The following is a 27844-nucleotide window of genomic DNA, read 5'->3' as shown; positions in this document are numbered from 1 at the left end:
TAAATCAGCTAAGTGACATATCTCCTATTAAGATCTTTAGGTGGCAACATCTGTCATGTTATGACAAACCTGTATGTCAGAGTGTGCAAACACAAACACTAATTAAAATTTTCACATTTGCAGGAGAATTAGTAATTTTAGAATATAAACTCCTGGACTACATTTTCTATGTATTATCTATGTCATGTTTTTATCGTTGGCAAACAAGCCTTTTGTATATACCATAAGTGCATTTATTACATACCAACTACAGAGAAAAATATAAGGACATGTTCACAATATACATAAACTAGACCTAGCACATCATGGGGGCTCAATAAAACTTGGTTGAAATATATTGAAGTGGCGGGCCGGCCCCGTGGCTTAGCAGTTAAGTGCGAGCGCTCTGCTGCTGGCGGCCCGGGGTTCGGATCCCTGGCGCGCACCAACGCACCACTTCTCCGGCCATGCTGAGGCCGCGTCCCACATATAGCAACTAGAAGGATGTACAGCTATGACATACAACTATCTACTGGGGCTTTGGGGGAAAAATAAATAAATAAAATTAAAAAAAAAAAAGAAATATACTGAAGTGGCGTATGCCACACAATGGTAGACAAAGAATTACAAGTCAGATTCCATTTCCATAAAAAATCCTAAGATGACAATATAATACAGCGGTTACAAGAGTGGTAATAAGACCACAAACTTTGGATTCAGACAAACCTGGGTTCCAATCTCAGCTGCAGTACTTTATAGCTGGGTGACCCTGGCAAAGTTATTTAACCTAAGTTTTTCTCCTCATCTGTAAAACAGGAATGACATCTACCTCATAAGGTTGTACTGCTGAATAAATGGCAGTTATAATTTCTATATAACATGAATTGCCAAAATCACACAACAGTCCATTTTTCCCAAGTCCTAGACCAAATCAATCCAAATCTCTGCAGGATGAAGCAGAGGCCCCAATATTTAAAAGTTTTACAAGTGACTCTGACTAGCACTCTCACTTAGGAATCACTGTCACAGAGCCTCACTAACACAGCTTTACCCGAGTCACAAAGACAAAACAGCTTTAAGACATAATCCTTGGGTTAAGTTTCAAGTTTCTAAGACAGACTTTTACCCCAAATTCTTTTTACAGAGAATAAAACCATAATGCAAAGTTCCAATTTAAAATCATTTCCAAAGCCAGGGAAAATATGATTCCATATTAAAATTTTACATCAAAATTAGATATACCTCAGGCTCTTTGTATTCATTATTGAAGTTTTATCTTGAATATTAAATATATTTAAATACACTTTAAATATATGTGTAGATGAACAGTATAACCAAAGCTGAAGACAACAATGATATGTAAGCTGTCTTATTTCTGTTATCTTTCTTAAAAATAAGTTTAAATTTACAGTTAAAATTCACTGATGCTTCACTTAAACCCTCCCAATAAATTTTTATTCAACACATACATTTTTAAATCTACATGTCACAAGCAATCTTACTGAAGAATGAATGCACTTAAAGCAAATTCAATATTCCAGAAGCAAACTTGAAACTCTACTAACCCAGTAAAACATTTCAGAGAAATATATAAAAACAAAAACACACAAACACAATCATGAACATTTTATTCCAAAAGAATCAGTATGAAATAATGAAAATCCCTGGAAAAAATTAAGAATGTAGAAACAGGAGAACTACTTCAAAATAATCAAACAAAAAAAGCTTAGAATGGCTATATCAGAACTAATATGCCAACAGATCAACTGAAAGCAAGTAAGCAAAAGGAATCTTCTTTAAAAGACTTTTCTGTTACTGTCAAGGAAAGGAGAACTAGAAAGGAAAGCTAGGGCTAGGGCAGACAATACAGACCTCATTCATGAATAGATTTTACTAATTTAGACACAAGTAAAACATTTTCTCAGCTACTTACATTAGCGAAGCTTATGAACGACTAATGCAAGTGCTAACTTCAGAAGTGTTAAAACCTAAGCTTTCATACAACAGTACAAAGGTCAAAAACACTATATCAGGGACTGGTGAAAGTTATATTTTTAAAAACCCAATAGTATATCAAAACATAATTCTAAAGTATTGAATAGACTAACATGTTAATTTATACTTAATTTTTCAAGACTTGATAAAGTATCAAAATATCTCAGTATTCTCACTTTGTAAAAGTTTAACTTTACCCACTTTGCAGAATCAAATAAAAGTTTACTAGTTCAAAATCAAAGTGAAGAGATATATATATTTGAGGACACTCTTTCAAAGTTAATCCAATCTTCTTTCTTTCAACACTACATTTCCCTAACTATCCACCGCAGGCATATAAGACATATATGTCAGCGCAGAATACTGCTTACATTCTAAATATACACCAGACTGAAGAACAGGTGCAACACTATTTAGATGCATGCTTTTTTCTTCTAAGCCTAAATTTGCCTTGGAAAGGGATTTAAAGATAAACACAATACCCAAAAAAGTTAAACAATCCTTTTAAAAAGATGTAGCCATTCTGAAATCCAAGACATGAGCCCTGTTTAAACTACCAACACCTTCCAAAAGCTAGGAAAACCAGCCTATCAAAGTTTCACCTTAAGAGGACCGAGGCAGGCTCAATTATGCAGGGTCCTGAGGATATCTAACTTTGCTTCCGCTCCCTGAGTTAGTAAGGCGTGTCAAGTACGTTTTACTTCAAGCTAATATTAAATCTTGTCTCACTCGTTTCACAAAGACAGGACAGATAGTCTGGTTTGGCTTTTTACGGGCAAAGAAGGGGAGAGAGGAGGGGGAGGCCTGGTAAAGGGCACTCTAAAAAGAAAAATTCAGTATAGAGAAGCCTGGATGAGTCAGTCACTAGAGTAGGGAAGAACTCAAAGGGAATCTGAGCAAATAAGGCAGCATCCCAGGTAAGAATGTCCTTCAAGTTGGCAGCAGGAAATGAAAACTTCACAGGTCAGCCGCAAGCCATTGTGCTTGGTAGCAGCCCTGGAAGGAAGCGTGGCTGTCAAGGGGTAAGTGCGTACCAACTCCGGGGGAGGGGGCCAGACATGCCAAATCGGAAAGGGGGGTGATCCGGCAAAATGTGGTAAAATGCCCATCCCAGTCCCTCTCCTCGGGCTCTCCATCTTCAGAGGCATAGGCAAGAGCAAGCTCAGTGCCTAGCAGCCCCATGCCGGACTCTCCCACAGAGAGGAGCTCGGCCCCAAGCCCCGGAGACCCGGGCAGGCCGCCTCCAGAGGAGCCCCCGCAGACGCCATACTCAAAGCCAAAATGGCTGCCCCAAGGAAGCCCGCACCGCGCAGCTAGGGAGGGTTGGGGAACAAGCTTCTGCGGAAAAGGGGGAGGGGGAGTCTAGGAAGAGCCGTGGCCAGGAACAACGCCCCCGAGCCGCACAGGTAGGTTCCTCTCGTCGTCCCCAGGCCGCGGGGCTCCGACAGAGGGGAGTCCCGGCCCCACCCCCCGGCCGGGCACCCCGCCGCCGCAGCCGTCCCGCACACCGACCCCAGCGAGGTACCTGCAGTTCGGCCCGCTCCACCTCCCAGTGCGCCCGCTCCATCTCGAAGCGAGCCCACTCGTGCTGGATGTAGTGCAGGATCCCTGGGATAGTGTATTGCTGCGGCCGGGACAGCTCCGGGCCTGCCGCGGGCCCCGCTCCCTCGGCGGCCGGAGGACCCCCGCCGCTCGCCGCTCCATTCCCCCCTGGCGAAAGGCTCACGTTCCCCCCAGGTCCCTGCTGTGGCCGTGGAGGGGCCGCCATCCCCGGGCCGCCACCACCGCCTCCGGCGAGCTCGTCCATTGTGTGTGGGGCCCCGGCCGGGGCGCAGGGCGAGACGCCGACGGCTGGGGGAAGGGCCGGGGAGGGTGGCCCCGCGCTGGTGGCGGGGCGGAGGCCGGCTGGGAGAGGGGCGGGGAGGACGTTGTTGCTGTATGCCTGCCGTGGGTCAGAGCAGGGAGCTGCCGGCCGCCGCCATTACAGTCCCTCCTCCATCTGCCCGTCTCACTCACTCACTTTAGGGGAAGGGGGGGCGGCGGCGGGAGGGGCAGAGGGGGCAGGGTTGGGAAGGGGAGAGACGTAGGGCCGTCGCTCCCGCGCAGCATGCCGGGTAGAGAACGCCGCCGCACGACTAGTAGCCAAATAGAGTCCGGCCTCACCCTACGCAGGCGCACTGACGACGCAGTCGGGGTTGCCGTTAGAGGCGGGGAAGGCTCCCCGGCCCCGCCCCTAGGCCCGCCCTCAGGCTCGCTCCGGGTGTCTAGCGGCCGCTCCGGGGCAGTGGGCCTCCGACTCCGACCTTGGGAAGCGAGTAGGTGTCTGGCTTCCCAGTGGTTTCCCTCGCGCAGTCAGGCCCCGGGCGCCGTTCCCCAGCCAGGGGTGTCACCGACGTGCCTGCTTCCTGAGCTGGGTTTTAACCTGGCTGGTCGCTCCGGTGCCCTCAGCCGGTCCCGGATTCCTGACGTTTCTTTTGCATTCCTTGCGTGTTTCAGGCAGTCCCAGAGGGTCGGGGCTCTTTCTCTGCTTGTCACTCACTCTCCCTCTGGTTTCTTAGCACCAGTCAGTTCCCGGGGCCTTGGGGACGTTCTCTTTTGGCAAATAGCCCGGATCCCACCGGACCTGGGGACTGATTCCCCGTCTACGTTCCGAGTCCCGGCTTTGGTCCCACTTCTGTGCTTCTCGGTCGCCCGTCGCAACTGGTTCTTCTCTGCCTCACCTCTTCTTTCTTATTCTAGGATGGATTCTGTTTGGGGGGTTAGGGAGGGGAGCAAGAGCGCCTGTTTTCGTCTTTTTTATTGGGAGAAGGGGAGTTAATGAAAAACTTTAGATCTTGACGGTGGTGGGTAGAGGGAGACAGATACTTTGGAGGAGACTGGTTAGACTAATAGTTTGATGTTTTAGAAGTGAATTAGCTCACAAGTATTGTCATTCGTAGCAGAATCTTTTGATGGAAATAAAATATAAAAGCATCGTGAATATAACTTAAAATCGTAGATGAATGGCTAAAGGTGTTTTCCTGGGTCATTAAATGTTGCTTGAGTGAATATAATACACACACAAAAGACAAGATTAATCTTTTAAGTGCTGTAGTGTGTTTTTATGTGCTTAGGTTGCCAGGAAACATCCTTAATGAACTAGTAAGTTTATGAAAGTTAATGTAGCTAATAACCATTTGGTTGAAAACTAGGACAAAAATATTTAAAAACATAATTTTTAGGTTTAGTAATTACAGCTATGCAGGAAAATTGCATATAAAATTGCACTTTTAAATTTTTTTTCTTCTTTACTACCAATAAAATTTTCACTATGGAATGTAAGGACCACTCAGGGTGTAATTTCAAAGAGATAAAGTAGTACGTCTTAATTTATCATGTCTGCTTTACTGTTGTTATAGTTCAAGGCAGAGCACATTGGACTTATTCATGCTGCCATGTTTTATTTATGTATGAGGCAAGGTCTTAGGTCACAATATTAAGAACTATTTCTCCACATTCTTAAAGTACTGTTTTTGCATTTTATAGCGACCGACATACAACCTGCTTATTCAGTCTTGTTCTTTTTTGAGGGGCCTCACAGCACATAAAAAGTTCAGAAATACCCTGCTGCCTGAAGCCCATACAGCACACATTTGTGAAAGGGTGTGGTTGACCTCAATGATGTTGGCATCAAGAGAAGAGGAACATGCACACTTAATATTTCCCACTGGTACCTCAAGGTCAAGAAAAGACTGGATTCATAATCCTTCTTTTTTCCTCCCCACTGACTTTCAAAAAACAAAAAACTCTGCTCCTCTTCTATTACCTGTCTTATGTTTTTTTTTAGTTTTATTTATTTATTTATTTTCCCCCCAAAGCCCCAGTAGATAGTTGTATGTCATAGCTGCACATCCTTCTAGTTGCTGTATGTGGGACACGGCCTCAGCATTGCCGGAGAAGCGGTGCGTCGGTGGGCGCCCGGGATCCGAACCCGGGCCGCCAGTAGAGGAGCACGCGCACTTAACCGCTAAGCCACGGGGCGGCCCCCCTATTACCTGTCTTATTAAGTGGCACTACATCCAAACCTGTGGCCTGGCAGTCATGCTGGTACCTTTCTTTCACTCAGCCCCCACATCCAATCCTTTTCTCAGTAACATCTTTCATTATCTTCAATAACGTCTTAGCTAAAACGTTCCCAAGTCTACTCTTCCCCGACCTCCCACTACCACTGATGCTTGAGTGATCTTCAAAAGGCAGATCTGATCCTGTCATTCCCTGCTTAAAATATTTTAGGGATCACCAGATTTAGAATAAAGCCCCAATTTTAGCATAGCATGTAAAGTTCCTTCAGAGGCTGGCCTGGTGGTGTAGTGGTTAAGTGCGCGCGATCCTTTTCAGGAGGCCCGAGCGTTCCCTGGGAATCTGCAGGTTTGGATTCCCAGCGCGCCCTGACGCACCGCTTGTCAAGCCATGCTGTGGCGGCGTCCCATATAAAGTGGAGGAAGATGGGCACGGATGTTAGCCCAGGGCCAATCTCCCTCAGCAAAAAGAGTAGGATTGGCATCGGATGTTAGCTCAGGGCTGATCTTCATCACAAAAAAAATAATAAAATAAAAATCCTACAAATTCTAGATCCTCTCTGTTGTTTAACCTACCATCACACCATCATGGCACTGCATTCGCTCCGCCTGAACTGTGCTGTTTTTGGCTCCTAAATGCATAATGATATTTCATTCCACGGGAATTTAACACATGTTGTGCCCCATTACCTCTCCTTCCTTCCTTTCTTCCTTCAAAACTCAGCTCAAGTGTTACTTCCTCCAGGAAGCTTTCCAGATTCCTGAATTATTTAGAGACCCTATCCTGGTAGTATCCCATGCTTATCTCCTAATACTTATTACTTTGAATTTATCTATGTATCTATGAGTGGTCAGTGATGCTCATACTAAACACTATGAAAGCAACACCTACACATAACAGGTACTGCAAATCTTTGCTTCACTTATTTATTTTATTTCCTGATTGGCTACTATTTTTCAGATACTCTACTAGTCCTGGTGATCCACTGTGAACCAAACAGACATAATCTGCTCTCACAGACGTGACAGTCTAGTTTTTAGGCAAACTACCTAGCACCAACCACCCTGGCTTCTTCAATATCTTGTTCAGCTCTGTCTTAAAACTGCCTCTTTTAAAATTTCACATGTGCTCCCTATTTGAAGAATTCCGATTGAATGTGTCTACATTCACTTTCACTATGGTTTTATAAGTGTCAATAATGCAATCTTTGGCCATGGTCTTCCTAGATCATAGTCCTTTATCTGCAAGATTGCCTCCTAGAGGGGCAAGACCCATGCCCCTCTTGTTCGCAGCTGTCCCCCCAGTGTCTGGGACAGTGTGATCCCCAGTGAATGTTTGATGAATAACTTAGATTTAGACTACACTAATATGAGTATTTTTCCTTCACCACAATCATTTTTTATTAGTTTTTGCTGCTACCATTTACCAGTTATCTCTTAAGGTTCAGTGACCAGAACTGCCCGGAGTATTAAAAGTAAAAGACACCAAGATTTTCTCCTGTGTTGGGAGAATATTTATTACACTTCTGACTTTGTGTCTGTGACTCCTGAGGACAGTCTGCAGTGAGCTCCTAGAACCTTGTCCCCTGTAGATACTGAGCTCTCCCAGGCCCTATACTCACCTACAACTCACCTAACTGGAACTCCCTCCCCAAACTGTGGCTGAGTCATTTCCTCTCTTCCGTCTCACCTTTGAAATTCCCTATTTGTTCTCTCCTTTCATCAGTCTGTTCATCCCTCCTCTACTCCCACTGATTCTCTCAGTTTCAGTATACTACTCATGATCTTCGAGAAAGCCTATTTATATCTTTAATCCGTTTAGGATTTTAGGGTGTGTTTTTTTCTTTCCCATAAGCTAATCTTAGACACCTGTGTGCTTATTCTATCTGACCAAAAAGGGACTTGTCATATTGCATGTGCATATATTATGTCAGCAAAGGTATGTTAAGGCATTCCAGGCTTTTAAATAAGTCGAGAGTAGTTATCACTGAGACACCTTCTTCCCAATTATTGTAATACCTGATATACAGCGAGTTTTGACCCTGTATGGCTCCCTGTAATTACTCACCAGAACATCCAGTTTGATACTTGCTGACTGTTCTAACAAAGAGCTCAGTCTGGCTCACAAACACTAATCTAGTCATCTTTTTGCACCGTCTGAAAAGGTTGTGACAAGTATTCTTATCCCCATGCGGAGGGGAGAAAGCTGAGATAAGAGTTCTGTGTCACTTCCACAAGCCTTCAGAAGAATAGGAAGTGGTCCCGCTCTCACATCAGTGAGTGTATATGTGTGCTTAGAAACAGGAAATAAAGACCCCTCCACTCTTCTGCCTCCTGCTGTCCTATCAGTTAGCTCAGTATTATGGTCTCTGGTTCCCAAATCATTTGCAGTTTTGAAATTCTTTGTAGGTAGTTTTGGGGTCATTCAGTGACTTGGGGAAATTACGTAGTGTTTACATTTATAAATATGGAGAACAAACCAATATTAGAGCCCAGAGGAAGATCTTTGAGAAGAGCTGGCATGTGTTCAAAAACCAAAGGAGCAAACTGTATAATGCAGATGGAACAGGAAAGGAGGGGCAGCTCTGACTGGCACCATGGTTTGACCCGCCAAATAAGATCAGATATCTACTTCTCGTTACAGTAGTTGCCTGTGGCTAAGAAAATTGTAGAAATTCATTGCAGAGCACTTGAACTATTCAAATAATATGTTGTGTAGAAAAGAAAAGGAAAAGGACCTTCACAGAATGTAGAAAAATAGGCACCAAAACCTTTAGGAAGCTCAGCATGCTATATAAGATTCTAGTCCGAGTTCATTCCTGAACTGTCTCCTGGGTAATATGAGTCTGAAAGCAGTAGGCTGTAATAATATTGTATAATAGCTAACTCATAGACATGTCAAAATTGAAGGAAAAAAAAGAATTGCCTGGAGCTGAGTCCCTCCTGGACAATGAGGTCTATAAACATGAGAACCAAATGACTGGAAAATGTGACTGAATGGGAAATTGCCAAAACTTTCCTAGGTAATAATTTAACAATCTTGGAAATGTGATTTGTGTTCTGTTGGAGCAGCAGGAGAGAATGTTCAAAAGAATGATACCAGACGCAGACACCTTGTCTGGGAAATCTATGCTAGAGACAGTGTTCTCTTTGGAGAATGTTTTAAATTTGGCAAAAATTCGCAAAAACTTATTTTTTTGTAACAACATATATTTTTTTTGGTGAGGAAGATTAGCTGTGAGCTAATATCTGTTGCCAATCATCCTCTCTTTGCTGAGGAAGATTGGCCCTGAGCTAACATCCATGCCCATCTTCCTCTATTTTATGTGGGACACCTGCCACAGCATGGCTTGATAAGCAATGTGTAGGTCTGCCCCTGGGATCTGAACCTGCAAACCCTGGGCTGCTGAAGCAGAGCACACAAACTTAACCACTACGTCACCAGGCTGGCCCCGTAACAACATATTTTTAAACGAGAGTAACCTTTAGTTTTGTCTTTCTGTTAATAGACCAACTTAAAGTACATGACCATTGCCCCACAAAGAAAGATAGAAGACTGCTTTAGCACATTTTAAAATAAATCCTATTGCCCTGTGCTCCTTTTGTTTTATAGGTTTTGATATAGTAATCAGATATTTTAAATTGTATTGTGCATCAACTTCTTTTACCTTTTTATTTTCAAAAATTTCAATCATTCAAAACCAGAAAAAAAAAAGTCTAATGAACTACCATTTTCAATAAAAATCAGGATTTTGCCATTCTTAATTCATCTAGTCCATGGGCCGGCCCCGTGGCTTAGCGGTTAAGTGCGCGCGCTCCGCGGCTGGCGGCCTGGGTTCGGTCCCGGGCGCGCACCGATGCACCGCTTCTCCGGCCATGCTGAGGCCGCATCCCACATACAGCAACTAGAAGGATGTGCAACCATGACGTACAACAATCTACTGGGGCTTTGGAGGGAAAAAAATAAATAAATAAAATCTTAAAAAAAAAAAAATTCATCTAGTCCACTTTTTTTCTGTGAGGATTTTTTTTTTTTTTGACTATTACAAAAGTTTATTTAACAAAATAGTTTAATATGAAAATATACGTGGCCTGATTTTTATGTCCTGGTAAAATAGGCCCTTTGGAGAGGAAACATGTGGAAGCACTTGATTTCCCTGGTGAACACAGCCTTTGTTTATGCTCATTCCAAGCCTCTAACACGATGATACTATTTCCTCATATTACCACCATTCCAATATTGTTCTCTTGCCCACCAGTTGCCATCTCCACACATTCACCTATCACAAGGTTCATATAATTTTTTTTTCCCCCCAAAGCCCCAGTAGATAATTGTATGTCATAGTCGCACATTCTTCTAGTTGCTGTATGTGGGACGCGGCCTCAGCATGGCCGGAGAAGCGGTGCGTCGGTGCGAACCCGGGATCCGAACCTGGGTCGCCAGCAGTGGGGCGCGTGCACTTAACCGCTAAGCCATGGGGCCGGCCCTATCACAAGGTTCATAAAGGGATCAAATCCCTGCAGTATTCCTCGGGCATATCTGCCACCATTGAATGTCAATGATAACTTCCTGTCCATACATTTTTTCAACTCAGGAGGGTGAGCTTTGCCCATGGCGTCTCCTCAACAAGCTCCAAGATGCCTTGAAACAGACTTCATGGCCTCCCTCACACTCCCGCAGCAGGCCCCAGGAATATTTTAAAGTAAATCACAGACATCATATTATTTCATTGGTACATACCTCTCTAAGTATCTTTAACAGATTAGGACCTTTAAAAAAATACCATAATACCATGATCGCACCTACAAAATGAATCGTAATTCGTTTATACAGTCTAATGTCAGTCCATATTCAGTTTTCTGCAATCATCTCGAAAAATTTTTTTTAAAGAGTTGATGATTTCAAATCAGGATCCAAATAAAATCCACATATTTCATTTAGTTGATACGTCTTTAGGTCTTTTTTGATTTGTCTTCCCCTCACCCCCCATCATCATGCCATTTATTTATTGAAGAGACAAGGTTATTTATCCTGTATAATTTCCCACATTTGGTTGATTGCATTTCTATGGTATTTAGCATATTCCTTTCTTCTCCATATTTCTTGTAAACTAGAAGTTAGATCTAGAGGCTAGGTTTGATTCAGCTTTTAATTTTTTTGGCAAAAATACTTCTCCATTGGGGATGCAGTATACTTCCTATTGTATCATGTCAGATGGCGTAGAATGTCTAGTTTGCTCAGTTTTAGTAAGGCACTAAACTTGATCACCATGATGCAGCTGTGGTCAACCTTAGCTAGCTGGCTGTCTTTTGACACACGTATTGTGTTCTACCCTCAACTGTTTCTCTTCAGTGTGGAGTCTGTCCTGCTACAAAAGAGCTTTCTCTGGATGTTTCTGGGGCTTTGGGGAGGTGGATGGGACCTTTCCTTGCACTCCTTGGCAAAAGGGACCCTGCCAGGCCTCCTCTCAGTTCCCACTGTGGTTCTTCGATTCACTCGTGAGGTTCTCACTTCAAGGGGGGGCCTGGGTTTGGGTGAGGACTGGGTGATTTCTGGGTTCCTTGGCTCTGTTGACCCTCACAAGTCCACTTTTTTGAACTTGCGCGTCTGCCAGCACAACTGTGTCACCCTATTCTTGTTGCTAAGGGTAGTTTGACCCTCCCCGTTAGTGGTCTAGAGTTCCAGGGGATGTTTTTCACCTGGTTTTTGGTAAAGATGTTGCCTGTAGAATTTTTTTTTCCTATCCTAGCGGTTCTCCCCGTTTTTGTGAGGGGACCCTGGGAGATCCCAAAACTGCTCTGCTGCTATCACCACTCCCTTGCCTCTTCACACTCTTGGCGTCTTCAAGTTTAGATTGCCTGCTATTTAAACTAAAGTTATTTGTTATAGCCTTGCTATTGAAATATTTTTATTTGACCACTACTAAAGTAATTGTGAGATTTTTGCTGTTCAGAGATTGTGAGATATAATGAGTGTCAATTTAAGTATGAATATCCTCTGGGCAACAGTTGGGCAGGCTCTCATCTGACAACTTTAATCTCCTATTTACATTTTCAGCGGGAGCTGTAACATGTTGCTACACTTTGTTGTGAAATTCAGAAAAGCAAAAAGTGCTCCAGGGCCGAGGGCAGCCAAGCAGGCCACCTGAAAGGCTCTGGGTTTACCCTGACATCTGAGCTGAACGAGAATGATACTAAATTCAGATCCGAGGCTGCAAACTGCCATGGACAGCATTCGCTGGGTATGTTTTATTTATTGGAAGTAGAAAGGGAGATTAGCTGAACTCACTCAGAGCGCAAATCAGACATAAGAATTTTGGAAGTTTAGGTCTAATCGCAAATGTTAAACACACCGTAGTAAATGTAGTAGTATGAGCTTTACTGTCCTAAATTTTCACATTATCTGATTGAGCCACTTCTGAGGCATTCCAGGCTCCCTGATGAGATCAACTAAAAGTAAATAATGTGTTAGCATTCTGCCTTTTGTGATATGCTCCAGGGTCAAGATTGAAACTACCAAAATATGCATATTAGCCAGTAAAAGCTTTTGTATAGAGGGTCAGCTGCCCAGAGCTAGATCCACTCTAGCGCGGGGAGTGAACTTGTGCGTCTGTGCTCATCTCACGGCCATCAGGCCATCACTGGATTACTGGAGGCCTGAGGCAAACCTGGAGAGAGAGAGCAGTGGGTGAGAGAGAGCACCAACACTGGAGCCGGGCTGACCGGAATTGGTGCTTCCTCCACCGGGTCACTGAGTGACCTTTGGCAAGTGACTAAGTTTCACATCTGTAAAATGGAGATAAAAACAGTCTCTAACTCATCGAGCTATTGTGAGGATTAAATGAATGTAGGTAAAGTGTTCAAAATACCACCTGGCTGTTTAGTAAGCACTGTGTGAGTGTTTGCCATTGTTATTGTCTCTCCTTGTGAGTTGGTTTGTTGGGTCGTATTAGCACATCATGTCACAAAGAGTGAATAATGCCGTTCAGGGTATAGCAGTGGAAGTCTTTCATGACCACCATCTTACTCATTTGAATTAGAGTTATTTGTGGCCATGTCACTAACAAAAAAAATAGATCCTGTTGGGTAAGTTAACTGATCCTCAAAGTGAACTTTAATACAGTAATTTTTGTGTTGTATTACTTCTTTTAGAGTGATGATCTGCAAAAAGAATTTGTTGTTGGAACCATAATTTTCTAAGTGATATCCTCAAGTCCCCAAAATATTAATATAGGTTTTTATAGTGCTTGATTTTAACCCAGGACACATTTTATTTAATTAGGAAGATTTTAAATAATAATTTTAATGCATAGCTGTAATTTCATAGTAGTATTTTCATGTATACTTTTAAGGAAAAAATTCACATGGTAACTGATTTTTCCCCCAGGTAATGTGAACATTAGAGTAGAAGACTTTATAGTGTTGAAACAAATTAGTTGCAGATAGGTTATGGAGTGATGGTGTTATACAAACATTTTCCATAATTCCATTTTCCATAATTCCAGTATTGCACTCACATTAATTTATAGTCAACTTCTCAGGGATATATTTCATGTAAAGTGAGATTCCTCTGCATGCCAGTGAGGTTTTGTTTATTTCTTTCTTCTTTGTTTGACACAAAACTGTAGGAGCCATCAGCAAATAAAATTTTAATTCTAAATTCCTTTAGTTTGATTTGGATTTAAAATCTGTAACATTGCTGCTCACTCTGTAAGAGCACTTACGCGCTGTCGTTTGAATCCTAATGCAATGCTAATAGGAGATTGCTACTCTTCAGAAAAGGGAAAAATGTATAAGAAAAATCTATCTTTGTATGTCTTTCACAGTTTTCATTAGAAATCAGATGTCCAACAAGAATTATCAAAATCTAACTAACTTAAGAAATGTAGAAGTTAAATATATCAGAATCCAGAACATATGGTTTGCAATATTTCCAATTTGAGGGGGAAACTTGAGTCACCATTTTGTAGGAATGGGAAGTAATACCGAGTAATCCTAGTTCTCTTCTGGAGTTTCTCCTTATCGACACGTTGTAACATCACATAGCAAGTCCTGGGAGGATCCCAGCCATGAGACCCGTGGATAGTAGATCTCAGGTCCTCCTTGCTTCTTTAAAATCAAGATATTGGATGTCTTTGTTTTTTTGTTTTTTGAGGAAGATCAGCTCTGAGCTAACATCCATGCAAATCTTCCTCTGTTTTTGCTGAGGAAGACTGGCCCTGAGCGAATATCCGTGCCCATCTTCCTTCACTTTATGTGGGACACCGCCACAGCATGGCCTGACAAGTGATGCGTGGGTGCGTGCCCGGGATCCGAACCTGGGCTTCCAGCAGCGGAGTGTGTGCACCTAACCACTACACCATGGGGCCGGCCGCTGGATGTCTTTTTTTTTGTTTTTTTTTTGTTTTTGTGAGGAAGATCAGCCCTGAGCTAGTATCTATTGCCGATCCTCCTCTTTTTTTTTTTCTTTTTCCCCTTTTTCTCCCCAAGGCCTCAGTAGATAGTTGTATGTCATAGCTGCACATCCCTCTAGTTGCTGTATGTGGGACGCGGCCTCAGCATGGCCCGGCAAGCAGTGCATCGGTGCGTGCCTGGGATCCGAACCCGGGCCGCCAGTAGCGGAGCGCGCACACTTAACCTCTAAGCCACTGGGCCGGCCCCTGGATGTCTTTGTTAATCCAGAAATTCAATGAAGATTTTTAGTCACTAAGCACAAATGTTTAATTTGTGTGGCTAATTTTAACTGAACAATTTAGAATAAGATTACCCACACAGGAATGTTTCTTCACTATTTCTAACCCAAGCCCATGTTTTGTCAAAGTAAAAATTTAATTCCCTATTTTAATGGCATTTTTAATTTCAAAATAAATTCCCCTCGACACTAAAACCAAATAGAAGATAATTTTAGAAGAAAAAATTTTATTTTGATTTTGAAAGATAAATATTGTTATCTCCATTACACGTAGTAATAGGAAGGTTGAGCCGCTTGCTTGCCTGAAAGCAGTTTTTCTATCCTAAGAAGAGTGGAATGTAAGATATCAACAACAACAACAGGCCCATGTGAACTCCAGCCTTTCACAGTTTGTATCTTTGAACTGTGCACACCTCCCACCACCGCCAGATCTGATCCTCAGTACCTCTCTGGCAAATGACTGATGTGCCATCTCTTCTCAATCCCTCCATCCCCCATGCCTCACACACAGATGACTAATGAATAAAAATAAAACAAGTACTGGGGCCGGCCCGGTGGCGCAAGCGGTTGGGTGCGCGCGCTCCGCTGCGGCGGCCCGGGGTTCGCTGGTTCGGATCCCGGGCGCGCACAGACGCACTGCTTGGCAAGCCATGCTGTGGCGGCGTCCCATATAAAGTGGAGGAAGATGGGCACGGATGTTAGCCCAGGGCCGTCTTCCTCAGCAAAAAAAGAGGAGGATTGGCTGTTAGCTCAGGGCTGGTCTCCTCACAAAAAAAAAAAAAAAAAAAAAAATAAAACAAGTACTTTCTAACAAACAATGTAATGGTCTATTTATAGTATATAAATTCCTCATCTTCAGTTTTTGAAATATGACTTTTCTCCCCTGCCTGAATCATATTGCTATAAAGGACCTTAAAAATTCTTCAGTTCACCCCCCTAATTTAGGATAGAAAGTCTGATACTTGAACATCTCCAAAAATACAATATCTACCCTCTTCAGTAAAACTTCCAGCTTGTCTCTGCTTTAGTTAAGTATGTTTTAAAATTACAAATCGCTACACTTGTTTGGATTTATATTGTATCTTGGACCAGAATATGATGAGACTTTTTGATCAATTTGCCAAAATGACTTTAGATCAAAATCTGAGAGTCACATGAAGCTTTAGAAATTTTTCAGATATACTGCTAGAAAAATGGTAGATCAGACTAATAAGATTTATTCTCAAAGTATTTTCATTATTTTTCTGCAGAACTGGTATCTTCAGGATTTCCACAAATCCTGAATTTGATTGGATTTTAACATTTTAAAGGGTTTTAACTATTTTTAAACTATTTAAATAAAAAAATGCAGCACACATACAAATGTGTTTAATGCCAAATTAATCAAATGTGGTTAAAATATTTCTTGAGTGACCCAGGATTTAACAGAAAGTAAAAGTCTCAGCTGAAGCTACTGAAAATGTATTCTGAATTAGAAAGGAAAAAGAGAGAGAGAGAAGGAGGGGAGAATGGATGTAAAGAAAGGCAGAATGGGTGGCAAATTTCAGTAGTCTTAGAACTGCCATAAGAAGACTGTTGGGAGGAATATGTACTCTACAGTGGGGAAGTGGATGAGGAGGGAGAAGGGTGCTCTATTGAGAGCTTTACATGCCCTTCATCTCGTTTAGTCCTCACAGTAAGTCTATAAGGCAGCTGTCATTATTCCCAGTTGACAGGTGAGAAAACTGAATCATTATAGAATTCCAGTAAATTCTAAGCAAAGAAACAAACTGTTTTAGCTTATAAAAAAAGAATATATAACATATTACAAACTCTGAGGGAGGTGCTCCAAATTAGGTGAAAATCTGCTACTGACTGGTATTTTATTTCCTCTCATTTAAGGATGGAGAAATTCACCAACAGCTAAATCACTTTGAGGCCCATGAAATGAATCAGTATGGTGTAGCAAATAGAATCTCACTGTTATTTCCATGTTTCCTGTGTTTAGGCCAGCCTGATTAGATGCTCTTAGCACATCCATTTTGAAAAACAGTACATATTTTAAAGAAATATGGCATTTAGAAATGCCACAGTAAGTGAAACAATAGCTTCATTATTCAGAGTAAACATTTATTCTTCAGCTGGGTAATTTTTAAAATTATATAATGCAGCTCAACATTTTTTTAACAAACTTTGTGTGTGACACAAAAAGTAATACATCTTTTAAAACTTGAGGAATAAAGCAAAGTAAGGATGGAGAATAAAAATTGCCCCCAATCCCACCATCCAGATTTAAGCAAAATGCATTTTAGTATAATTCCTTCCTTTTCTTTTTTTTTTTTTTTTTTTTTTTTTGTGAGGAGATCAGCCCTGTGCTAACATCCGCCAATCCTCCTCTTTTTTTGCCGAGGAAGACGGCCCTGGGCTAACATCCGTGCCCATCCTCCTCCACTTTATATGGGACGCCGCCACAGCATGGCTTGCCAAAGCAGTGCGTCGGTGCGCGCCCGGGATCCGAACCAGCGAACCCCGGGCTGCCGCAGCGGAGCGCGCGCACCCAACCGCTTGCGCCACCGGGCCGGCCCCAATTCCTTCCTTTTCTGATTATTTCGTAGTAGCTCTGAACTTTGTATAATGTACATGTACAATGATTTTTAGTAAATTTACAAAGTTGTACAAATATTGTCACATGAATAAATCCAGTGTTAGAAGATTTTTATCATCCCCAAAAGAAACCCCATTCCCATTTTTCCCTAAACCTCTCCTGGCCCCAGGTAACTACTAATATACTTGCTGTCTCTATAGATTTGCCTTTTCTGGACATTTCACATTAATAGAATCATACAATAGATAGTACTTTGCATCTGGCTTCTTTCATTTAACATGTTTTTTTGTTTGTTTTGGTGAGGAAGATTAGCCCTGAGCTAACATCTGTTGCCAATCCTCCTCTTTTTGCTGAGGTAGACTGGCCCTGAGCTAACATCCGTGCCCATCTTCCTCCACTTTATATCTGGGACACCGCCACAGCATGGCTTGATAAGCGGTGCCTAGGTCCACGCCCAGGATCTGAACCTGCAAACCCCTGGCCACCGAAGCAGAGAGTGTGAACTTAACCACTATGCCACCAGGCGTGGCATATTAAATTAAATATTAAATTAAAAAACATTTAATATGTTTTTAAGGTTTATCCATTTTGTAGCATGTAGCAGTATTTTGTTCCTTTTTATTGCTGAACAGTTTTCCATTGTATGTAGGTATACCACATTGTGTTTATTCATTTGTTCGCTGGTGGCCATTTGAATTATTTTCATTTGGGGGCTATTATGAATAATGCTCCTATGAACATTCATGTGCAAGTCTTTTTTGTGGACATATGTTTTCGTTTCTCTTGGATATATACTTAGAAGTAGAATTGCTGGATAATATGGTAAAGTTGTGTTTAACTTTTTAAAAAAACTGCCCAATTGTTTTCCAAAGTGGCAGTAACATTTACATTCCCATAAGGGTTTGGTGTCTCCACTTCCTGGCCAGCACTTGTTATTTTCTGCCTTTTTGGTTATAGCCATTCAAGTGGGTGTGAAGTGGTGTCTTGTGGTTTTAATTTGCGTTTTCTTAAGGATTAATGGTGTCGAACATCTTTTCATGTGCTTATTAGCCATTCATATATATCTTTGTTCAAATATATTTTCAAATCTATTGTCCATTTTTTGTGTTGCTTATCTTCCTATTAAGAGTCTTATATATTATAGATACAAGTCCTTCATCTGATATATGATTTGCAAATAATTTCTCCCAGTCTGTGACTTTTCATTGTCTTATTGGTGTCTTTTGAAGTATAAGTTTTTCAGTCTGATAAAATTCAGTTTATCAATTTTTTTCTGTTATGGATTGTGCTTTTGGTCGTAAATCTGTTTTTTCTAAAAGTTTTCTAGTTTTACCTCTTACATTTAGGTCTGTGATCTATTTTGAGTTAATTTTTGTGTATGGTGGGACATAGAGGTCTAAGTGCATGGTTGTAATTTCTTGAGTTGAAATGAAATATTCTAGTCAGCTTCTGGTAAGTCCTTCACAAAAGAATAGTTCTCTGTCTCCTGGAAGCATCTTTGTATTCTAATATATGTACGCTCTTGAGAGAGACCACCTGGGGCCATGAGTGATCGGGCTGCCACCCAGCCAGCCAGATCAGCCGAATGAATCTGAGAATCTCTGGGGCAACGTGTCAAGCCAGATTGCCCTCTCATCCAGCATTCTGTGGATTAAGATCCATGACCGAATGAAAGAAATTACCCATAATACCTGTGTTTCTGTTTACTCTGTTCCCTTGCTGTCTTGTACCTAGTAAGCACTCACTTGATGTTATTTGATTTGATATTGAGAAAGGTGAACTTGATGACCTTGTAGGTGTGTACTTTGATGAGTCTTCTAACACTTAGCTACTCTGAGTATGGTCCCTGCCCCAGACCTACTGAATCAGATTCTGTATTTTAACAAGCTCCCCAAATGATTTGTGTGTTCACTAAGTTTGATAAACACTAGTCTAGAGTGGAGCAAACTACAGCCTGCAGACCACACCCAGTTGCTGACTGTTTTTGTAAATAAAGTTTTATTGGAACACAGCTACACCCGTTTCTTTACGTATTATTTAGATCATATGTGGCTGCTTTCTTCCTACAGTGGCAGAATGGTTCAGTAGTTGAGAAAGAGACCATAAGGCCTTCAAAGCCTAAAATATTACCTTGCCCTTTACAGAGGTAGTTTGCCAACCCCCAGACTTGGGAAAAAGAGGGAAAGTTCTCAAATGGTGATATGTGGTGGAAAGATGACTGGGAGTTCAAGATATTATCTGGGTCAGAACAGAGCCTGACAAAGGGGCAGACTAAGCCATTTATAGAACTTAGACATCTATACACATACACACACCTCGTCTGTTAAAATTAGCATGCATCTTAGCTAAAAGAAAATAGGAAAGATTGAAATGTAATCAGTGAGAATGTTAACAAAAATGAACCTCATACCTAAACATCTATGTTATACTGATAAAAATTTAGATATGTAAGTAATATAACCAAATATAACTAAATAACCAATATGACATAGACTTATGCACTCAGAGAGACATACCAACAAACAAGCCCTCTTCACTTTCATACAAATACTTCTCTCTCCTTTTTTTATTTTTTATTTATTTATTTATTTTTTTGTGAGGAGATCAGCCCTGTGCTAACATCTGCCAATCCTCCTCTTTTTTTTGCTGAGGAAGACTGGCCCTGGGCTAACATCTCTGCCCATCTTCCTCCACTTTATATGGGACGCCGCCACAGCATGGCTTGCCAAGCAGTGAGTTGGTGCGTGCCCGGATCCCAACTGGCAAACCCCTGCTGCAGCGGAGCGCGCGCACTTAACGGTTTGCGCCACCGGCAGGCCCCTCTCTCTCCTTTTTTTAAAAAAACTTTTTATTTGGAATAATTTTAGATTTATAAGAGAAATGCAAAGATATTACAGAGAATTTCTGTATGTGGATTTTTAATTATACCTTAGGATAGATTCCTGAGACTGAAATGCTTGAGTTAAAAGAATCATTTTTTTGATTTTTTTGTTGCATTCAACCAGGTAACACTGTAGAAAATTTGTAACAATTTAAGGGATTACTAACAACATATAGGTATACATATCTATTTCCTTATAGACCTATCAGCATTTTTTTCTAGTTTAATACACATAAAGGGAGGAAATGAAAGAAGTCAGTGTGCTAAATGTTTTACAAGAATTATATCATTCACCTCATTTAATCTTTGCCGCCACTCTGTGAGGGAGATTTACTCCCTGTTGACAGTGCAAGGGCTGGGTGCCAGAGGCCCCTGGGGTTACAGCCAGAGGGCAGATACCAAAGGTCAAGTCCTAGAAGGTTGTAGAAATCCAAACCAGGTCATTAAGAACCCAGGCCAGAGAAGGAATAGGAGCCAAGGCACTGGATCAAGGGGGCAGAGACCCAGGAAAGCCTGAGCTAGATTGGTTCAACGGGAGGGCCTTTCAATGAATTCCAAAACATCTCTTCAGTGCCCTTTTTTGTGTGTGTGTGTGAGGAAGATCAGCCCTGAGCTAACACCCATGCCAATCTGCCTCTTTTTTTTGCTGAGGAAGACCGGCCCTGGGCTAACATCTGTGCCCTTCTTCCTCTACTTTATATGGGACGGCGCCACAGCATGGCTTGACATGCGGTGCGTCGATGTGCGCCAGGGATCGGAACCTGTGAACCCTTGGGCTGCCAAAGCAGATCGCGTGCACTTAACTGCTGCACCACCAGGCAGGCACCTCTTTAGTGCCCTTTTATAGGATCCAGCCAGGGCTTTGTGAGTGGACCAGGTTCATTTCAAGGTACCAGAAGAGAATAGACAGGGGCCAGCTCCGTGGCTTAGCGGTTAAGCACACGCACTCCGCTACTGGAGGCCCGGGTTCGGATCCCGGCGCGCACTGACGCACCACTTGTCCAGCCCTGCTGAGGCCATGTCCCACATACAGCAACTAGAAGGATGTGCAACTATGACATATACAACTATCTACTGGGGCTTTGGGGAGAAAAAGGAGGAGGATTGGCAATAGATGTTAGCTCAGGGCTGATCTTCCTCACAAAAAAAAAAAAAGAAGAAGAAAATAGACACTAGGCTAGCCTCTTGACATTTTAGAGTTCATCGATCACATTAATGTTTAAAAAATAAAGTTGTGCAGCCAGCCCAGTGGCCTAGTGGTTAAATTTCGCCCACTCCACTTCGGCGGCCCAGGGTTCGCAGGTTCGGATCCCGGGTGTGGACCTACACACCACTCATCGAACCATGCTGTGATGACATCCCACATACAAAAAAGAGGAAAGTTGGCAACAGATGTTATTAGCTCAGGGCCAATCTTCCTCACCAAAAAAAAAAAAAGGATAACCAGCTTTTTGTGGTGAGAATCGGGAGATTGGGATAGGCAGGAAAGGCTCCACTGAGGAAAAGGTGACGTATTATCATAATGACATTAGCCAACACTTACAGAGCACTCACCATGTGCCAACTGCCAGGCGCTGTTCTGAGAATGTTACCTATACCAGCTCCTCCAATCCTCACAACCAGGAAGTAAGTACTATTATTATTCCCATTGTACCTCAGACTGAGTACAAAAAGATTCAGTGACTTGCCCAGGATCACAAAGCTAGTAAGAGTCAAGTCAACCTCCAGTTCATGCTTTTGACTGTTATAGTGTACGAGTACTGTACATTTTCTTGGTGGAAATTTGCTTTTTAACTTGGGGAATTTTATTTCAATCACTTTTATGGGGCAGAATTAAATGTTTTTGTCTGATATTGCCTTAGTGTGTGTGTCTGTGTGTCTGTGTGTCTAACAATGTTACGACTCTGGGGTACATAGAAAGCATTTAGAGCTAGAAAGGGTATTAGCCATCATTGGCTTTCGTTTTTATTTCTACTTTCAGTTCCAAAAACTTCATACTCTACTGTTTTCATGCAGTGAATTGTTTGGTATTTTCCAAATTAATTGTGCAGCAGCATTAGAAAAGAGAATATTGACTTGATCATTCCCAAAGCTACCTGAAGTTTATGCTTATTAAGCTCAAATGAACATTTAATGATGCTAACACACTGAGTGAGGCAAAGAGGCCGTGTAATAAATTAGAGACAGCATTATATTAGGAGTCAGGAGACCAGAATTCAGGGCTTCACTCTACACCTCAGATCGTCAGTTTTCCCATCTGCAAAATGAAGGGAGTGTACGTGAGGGATGACAGATACAGGGTGCATATGCTGCCACACCCTGCTTCCTAACCCACGACTGACATTACTAATCATTCATGGTATCCTTTTGTTCTGAACCTGAAAACAATGCCAGAATCCTTCCCAACACAGTGCTCAAAGCAGCTAGTAAAGTTAGTCACAGTTGGCACCCAAGTTGCAATCTCTTTGTCATCTTTGGATATGACAGTCTCTGAACTCTTCCCGTTCTCCCAGAAATACACCATTAGAAATATGAAAACTGTGCCTGACTCAATCTGTATGTACTTCAGTCTTTCCAGTCTCTCTTTTCTCTAGGCATTACGTTTATGTCACACAGGGACATGGGACACTGGTCTGTTCATATTCTTCTGTGAATCTACCCACCTCCCTAGTCTTGGCCTTTAGGCAGCCTAGCACTCTGTGTAATGCTTTCCCCAGTGAAGTTTCCTTTCTTTATTCTTCCTTGATTTTTCATGGAAGCTCTTGGGTATGGAATCTCCTAACTTCCTGGCAGTCAAAACATCTTCCCCTTGGGGCCAGCCCGGTGGCGCAAGCGGTTAAGTGCCCACGCTCTGCTGCGGTGGCCCGGGGTTTGCCGGTTCGGATCCTGGGCGCGCACTGACACACTGCTTGGCAGGCCATGCTGTGGCAGGTGTCCCATATAAAGTGGAGGAAGATGGGCACGGATGTTAGCCCAGGGCCAGTCTTCCTCAGCAAAAAAAGAGGAGGATTGGCAGATGTTAGCACAGGGCTGATCTCTCCACAAAAAAAAAAAAAAAATCTTCCCCAGCGTTGTGTGTTGTTGAATGCAAAGAGTTTATAGACAGAGGAAGTTCACACCTGCTCCCTGACCACTCCCAGCGCTTGTCTAAGCGTATTCCTTCTCATTGCCCAACCTCGGTTTCATAATTTTGTGATCTCCCACCTCCCTGATGATGATTAGTAACCAGGACAGGTGCTTACAGCGTTCATCTTCAGTTCTCAAACATGCGCTTGTCTCGGAGTCTCCACATTGTATATTTTGGCATTGTATGTTTTATAATAGAAACAGTTGACAGTTTTGCCTGTCCACTTTATTACCAGTATGTAATCCTACCATTATAAATTGTGTCGTTGTTCATGAGTGTGCAAAAAAACCGATGTATTCAAGTCTTTAGATGCCTTCAGTTACTATTTTCAAGACTTACATCCTAATGAGTATTAGTTCAACACATCCTTGTTTGTCATCCTTGCTCTTGAAGTCAGTGAGAAGGAATGCTGGGCTTCTGGGGTGGAAACCAATTTGATCCTTTGGTGTAACATCTCAATGGAGTCATCTTACATCTCATTTTACCACTTAATGCAACCAGGGCGTTTAAAGGCAAAGGTTTGGCCATGAGTACCTTTGAGACAATATATATATATTTTTTAACCTGGCAGTTGGAATCCAGGGTATAGGATTGTAATGTCTAACTTTCATAAAGATGTTTTTAAAATAGCTTTGCTGAAAGGGAATAGAAGAAAGGATGGTAATCTTAATTTATTAGTCACCTGCTGTAATTTACTGGCAATAATTTGTAAGAAGACTAAAGCTGTACTTAATACCGAGTGATTAAACAACACAGAGTATGTTGCAATCCCACCTACAGTAGTGAACTTATCTTCCTGGAAAAGGGAGTGAATGACCACAGGGCCTCTGCCGTGGCACAGCTGTCGTATCCCTGGCCGAGCTGGTCTAGCTAACATCCTGTTCTGCACACTGAATGAACGCAGCAGCCCCAGGCTTGGCCAGACTGGGCCTGGCTCTTTCTAGTTCTTAATGTTTGAAATTGTTGTGAGATAACCACCTGTCCCATAGGGTTTAGGAAATAAGAGATGAGCTGAGAGGGCAAAAAATATAGTGTAAAACTTAGTCCAAATATTATCCTATAATCTGTTGCTATTTTTCTGTAAAATTATTCCAAATTTTAAAAGTTCATTTAAGAACTATTGTTAACCTTGGTCTTGGGCACTGATTTTCACAGATATTTACAAAATATGAACATGATATTGTCAGATGAGCTAATGAGGCAGCTCTGATGCTCCCGATGAAAGAAGCAGTGACCGTTGGAATATTTTGTGCTCTTTTGCATGGATTTCTTCAAAATCTATATTAAGTATAAGAGAAACAAACATTAGATTCAATACAACTGAATTAGAAATAAAAGCACAATCATGAACCCCTGAATTATGGGGATAAGTTAGGGGGGTCATGGATCCGTGCATGTGCTTGGCCTCTGAGCTGCATCTCACCTCTGACACAAAGTAATCCAGGGACTGTGGGTGTCTTAACACCCCTAAACTTCAATTTGCGTGTCCCTAAAATGAGGATAACAGAAGTACCTGCCTCAGAGAATTAAGTTCAATAATATATGTAAATTGCTTGGTACAGGACCTTATAGGACTTGTTTAGAGGGCCTTGTTAGAGGACTTTGACCAATACTTGATATAACTACTGCTGCTTCCAACAAAAGAAACTCTTCACTATAGATCTTGTCTCCCTTGTCCATAAAATAAAGTTCATATTCCTTAGTGTGACTTCTTTTTTTTTTTTTTTAAAGATTTTATTTATTTATTTATTTTTTCCCCCAAAGCCCCAGTAGATAGTTGTATGTCATAGCTGCACATCCCTCTAGTTGCTGTATGTGGGACACGGCCTCAGCATGGCCGGAGAAGTGGCACGTCGATGCGCGCCCGGGACCCGAACCCGGGCCGCCAGCAGCGGAGTGCGCGCACTTAACCGCTAAGCCACGGGGCCGGCCCATCCTTAGTGTGACTTCTTTTTTTTTTTTTTTGGATTTTTTTTTTTTTTTGGATTTTTTTGTTTATTGCAGTAACATTGATTTATGACATTGTAAAAATTTCAGGTGTACATCATTGTACTTCTATTTCTGCATAGATTACATCATGTTCACCACCAAAATACTAATTACAACCCATCACCACACACATGTACCAAATTATCCCTTTCACCCTCCTCCCTTCCCCCTTCCCCTCTGGTAACCACCAATCCAATCTCTGTCCCTATGTGTTTGTTTATTGTTGTTATTATCTACTACTTAATGAAGGAAATCATACGGTATTTGACCTTCTCCCTCTGACTTATTTCACTTTGCATTATACCCTCAATGTCCATCCACGTTGTCACAAATGGCTGGATTTCATCGTTTCTTATGGCTGAGTAGTATTCCATTGTGTATATATACCACAGCTTTTTTATCCATTCGTCCCTTGATGGGCACTTAGGAGATTCCTCAAAAAATCAAGGATAGAACTACCATATGATCCAGCTATTCCACTGTTGGGTATTTATCCAAAGAACTTGAAAACACCAATTTGTAAAGGTACATGCACCCCTGTGTTCATTGCAGCATTATTCAAAATAGCCAAGACTTGGAAACTTAGTGTGACTTATAAAGCCAATTTTATCTCATGCGACACTCAATTTCCTGCGACCATTCTTCTTGCCCCCTGAACTGCAACTGCAGTGAACTTTCCAGAGCTTTCATATCCCTGTTTTCTCTGCCTCATAGTTTCTCCCGATGGATCATTCTTCAAGATCTTGCTTAAATGCCTCTTCTCCAGGAAGCTGTTGCCAACTCTCCTGCTGTGTTCCTTGTCCCTCCCTTCTGTGCAGCACAGACAGAAACCTGTCCCAGTTATAACTCATCACCTTGTACTGCTGTTCCTTGTTTACTATCTAGCACCTTTGCTAGGTGTAACAATCAGAAGATCAGAAATCATTACTTCTTCATCTCCATATTCTCCTTCTGGGTGTTGACACACAGTTGGTGGCCAACAAGACTGATGAATCGATGGAATGAATATGAGTAGAAGTACTGTGGATACTCAAAAATATTTTGGAAGATAACTAATGAAAATTTGTGTTTAGTTATTTATTAGAACCTCATTTAGTTCGTAGAAGTGAAAACCAATGTTATCAGAAGACATTTTATTTTTTTCTGGTTCATCTATAGAACACATTTAATATGATTCTTTGAGAAATTTGATCTTGCTTTTTTGTTGTTCTTTCATCCTTCAGGTTCTAGCTACAGCCATCCCTTGCCATAACTTTTGAACTGTATTTGGAAAAATACTGGCCAGAAAAAAAAAATGATAAAATTTTTCCTTATGGTGAATAAACAAGGGCAGACTCGACTTTCTAAGTACTATGAACATGTGGAGATTAATAAGCGTACACTTCTGGAAACAGAAGTCATAAAGAGCTGTCTCTCTCGATCCAATGAACAAGTAAGTTTCTGATTCTCTCTTTTATCTCTGCATTCAGCTCAGCAGTGGCAGATCTGTTCTTACTGAATCTCAAGAGCCATTGTTTTCTTTGAACTACATTCTTTCAACAGCTGTTAGGAAAAATAACAAATGAAGTGAAATGAAGACTGAAGCATAGCTCTCTTCACATCCCCTTAAGGAAAATAAAAACCAGGAAAAGTCTTGGGTTCATATTTAGGTCAGCTTATTTGTCTCAATGCATTGTGGAAGTGGCAGCTCAAATTTACTCCTGCTAATAGACATATCTTCTTTTTTTGTTCATATGAATTCACCCCTTGGAACACTTAGGAGCGCCTGTAGCAGGTGGTTTTCTTTAAACCAAAAGAGGAAGGTCAGATGACCTATATAGAGGTGAACACTCAAGGCCCATTTTGTGCCAGAGGATAATAATATGATTCTCATGTGGAGTGTGGTTTTTTTCTGCTTATCATTTTTGTAAATTTACCACCAATATAATACCAGAACTAGTGATTTAAAAACAAAGCAAACTTGGGCTGCCCCGTGGCTTAGCGGTTAAGCGTGCGCACTCTGCTACTGGCGGCCCGGGTTTGGATCCTGGGCGCGCACCAACGCACCGCTTGTCCGGCCATGCTGAGGCCGCGTCCCACATACAGCAACTAGAAGGATGTGCAACTATGGCATACAACTATCTACTGGGGCTTTGGGGGGAAAAAAAAAGGAGGATTGGCAATAGATGTTAGCTCAGAGCTGGTCTCCCTCAGCAAAAAGAGGAGGATTGGCATGGATGTTAGCTCAGGGCTGATCTTCCTCACAAAAAAAACCGAAAGCGAACTTGATTTGAACTTGTTTTATTTTACTATGTAGATGGGAGAAATGGAAGTTAAAAATGTATATGAAACAACAAATCTATCCATTCTGCCAAAATTGAGGTTAAATTAAATCATTAAAATAATAATAAATAGGAATTTTTAAAACTGTGTCTATTTTTACAAAGAACTTTAACTGGAGAGTTAATCTAGGTCCTAAACTTTGAATCCATTGGAAATCACTAAACAAACTGAGGCAAAAATCAGAAAGCTTGTTTAAATCACCTATTAATTTTGCCAG

General features: G+C 41.8%; 2 protein-coding genes across 8 annotated transcripts in view; one reads left to right on the top strand and one right to left on the bottom strand.

Annotated features, from left to right (window-relative positions):
• The window catches only part of STRN3 (striatin 3), a 110027-nt gene extending 106034 nt beyond the window's left edge, over positions 1–3993 (bottom strand). Inside the window, exon 1 of one of the 3 annotated variants that reach the window (XM_058540780.1) lies at positions 3500–3993. In XM_058540780.1, the coding sequence (XP_058396763.1) occupies positions 3500–3781 (282 nt within the window). In that variant the 5' untranslated portion in view covers positions 3782–3993. The remainder of the gene's footprint in view (positions 1–3499) is intronic. The other 2 variants (XM_058540778.1, XM_058540779.1) reach the window with 2 other exon arrangements.
• Positions 2717–27844, top strand: part of AP4S1 (adaptor related protein complex 4 subunit sigma 1) — a 45104-nt gene continuing 19976 nt past the window's right edge. Inside the window, exons 1-3 of one of the 5 annotated variants that reach the window (XM_058540782.1) lie at positions 3111–3380; positions 12091–12274; positions 26529–26737. In XM_058540782.1, the coding sequence (XP_058396765.1) occupies positions 26600–26737 (138 nt within the window). In that variant the 5' untranslated portion in view covers positions 3111–3380; positions 12091–12274; positions 26529–26599. Of the gene's footprint in view, positions 2997–3106; positions 3381–12090; positions 12275–26528; positions 26738–27844 lie in introns of those variants that run through there. The other 4 variants (XM_058540784.1, XM_058540783.1, XM_058540785.1 and 1 more) reach the window with 4 other exon arrangements.

This window comes from Diceros bicornis, chromosome 5, assembly GCF_020826845.1.
Source record: "Diceros bicornis minor isolate mBicDic1 chromosome 5, mDicBic1.mat.cur, whole genome shotgun sequence".
Lineage (NCBI taxonomy): Eukaryota > Metazoa > Chordata > Mammalia > Perissodactyla > Rhinocerotidae > Diceros > Diceros bicornis.
This window is presented reverse-complemented; position numbering and strand designations above follow the sequence as displayed.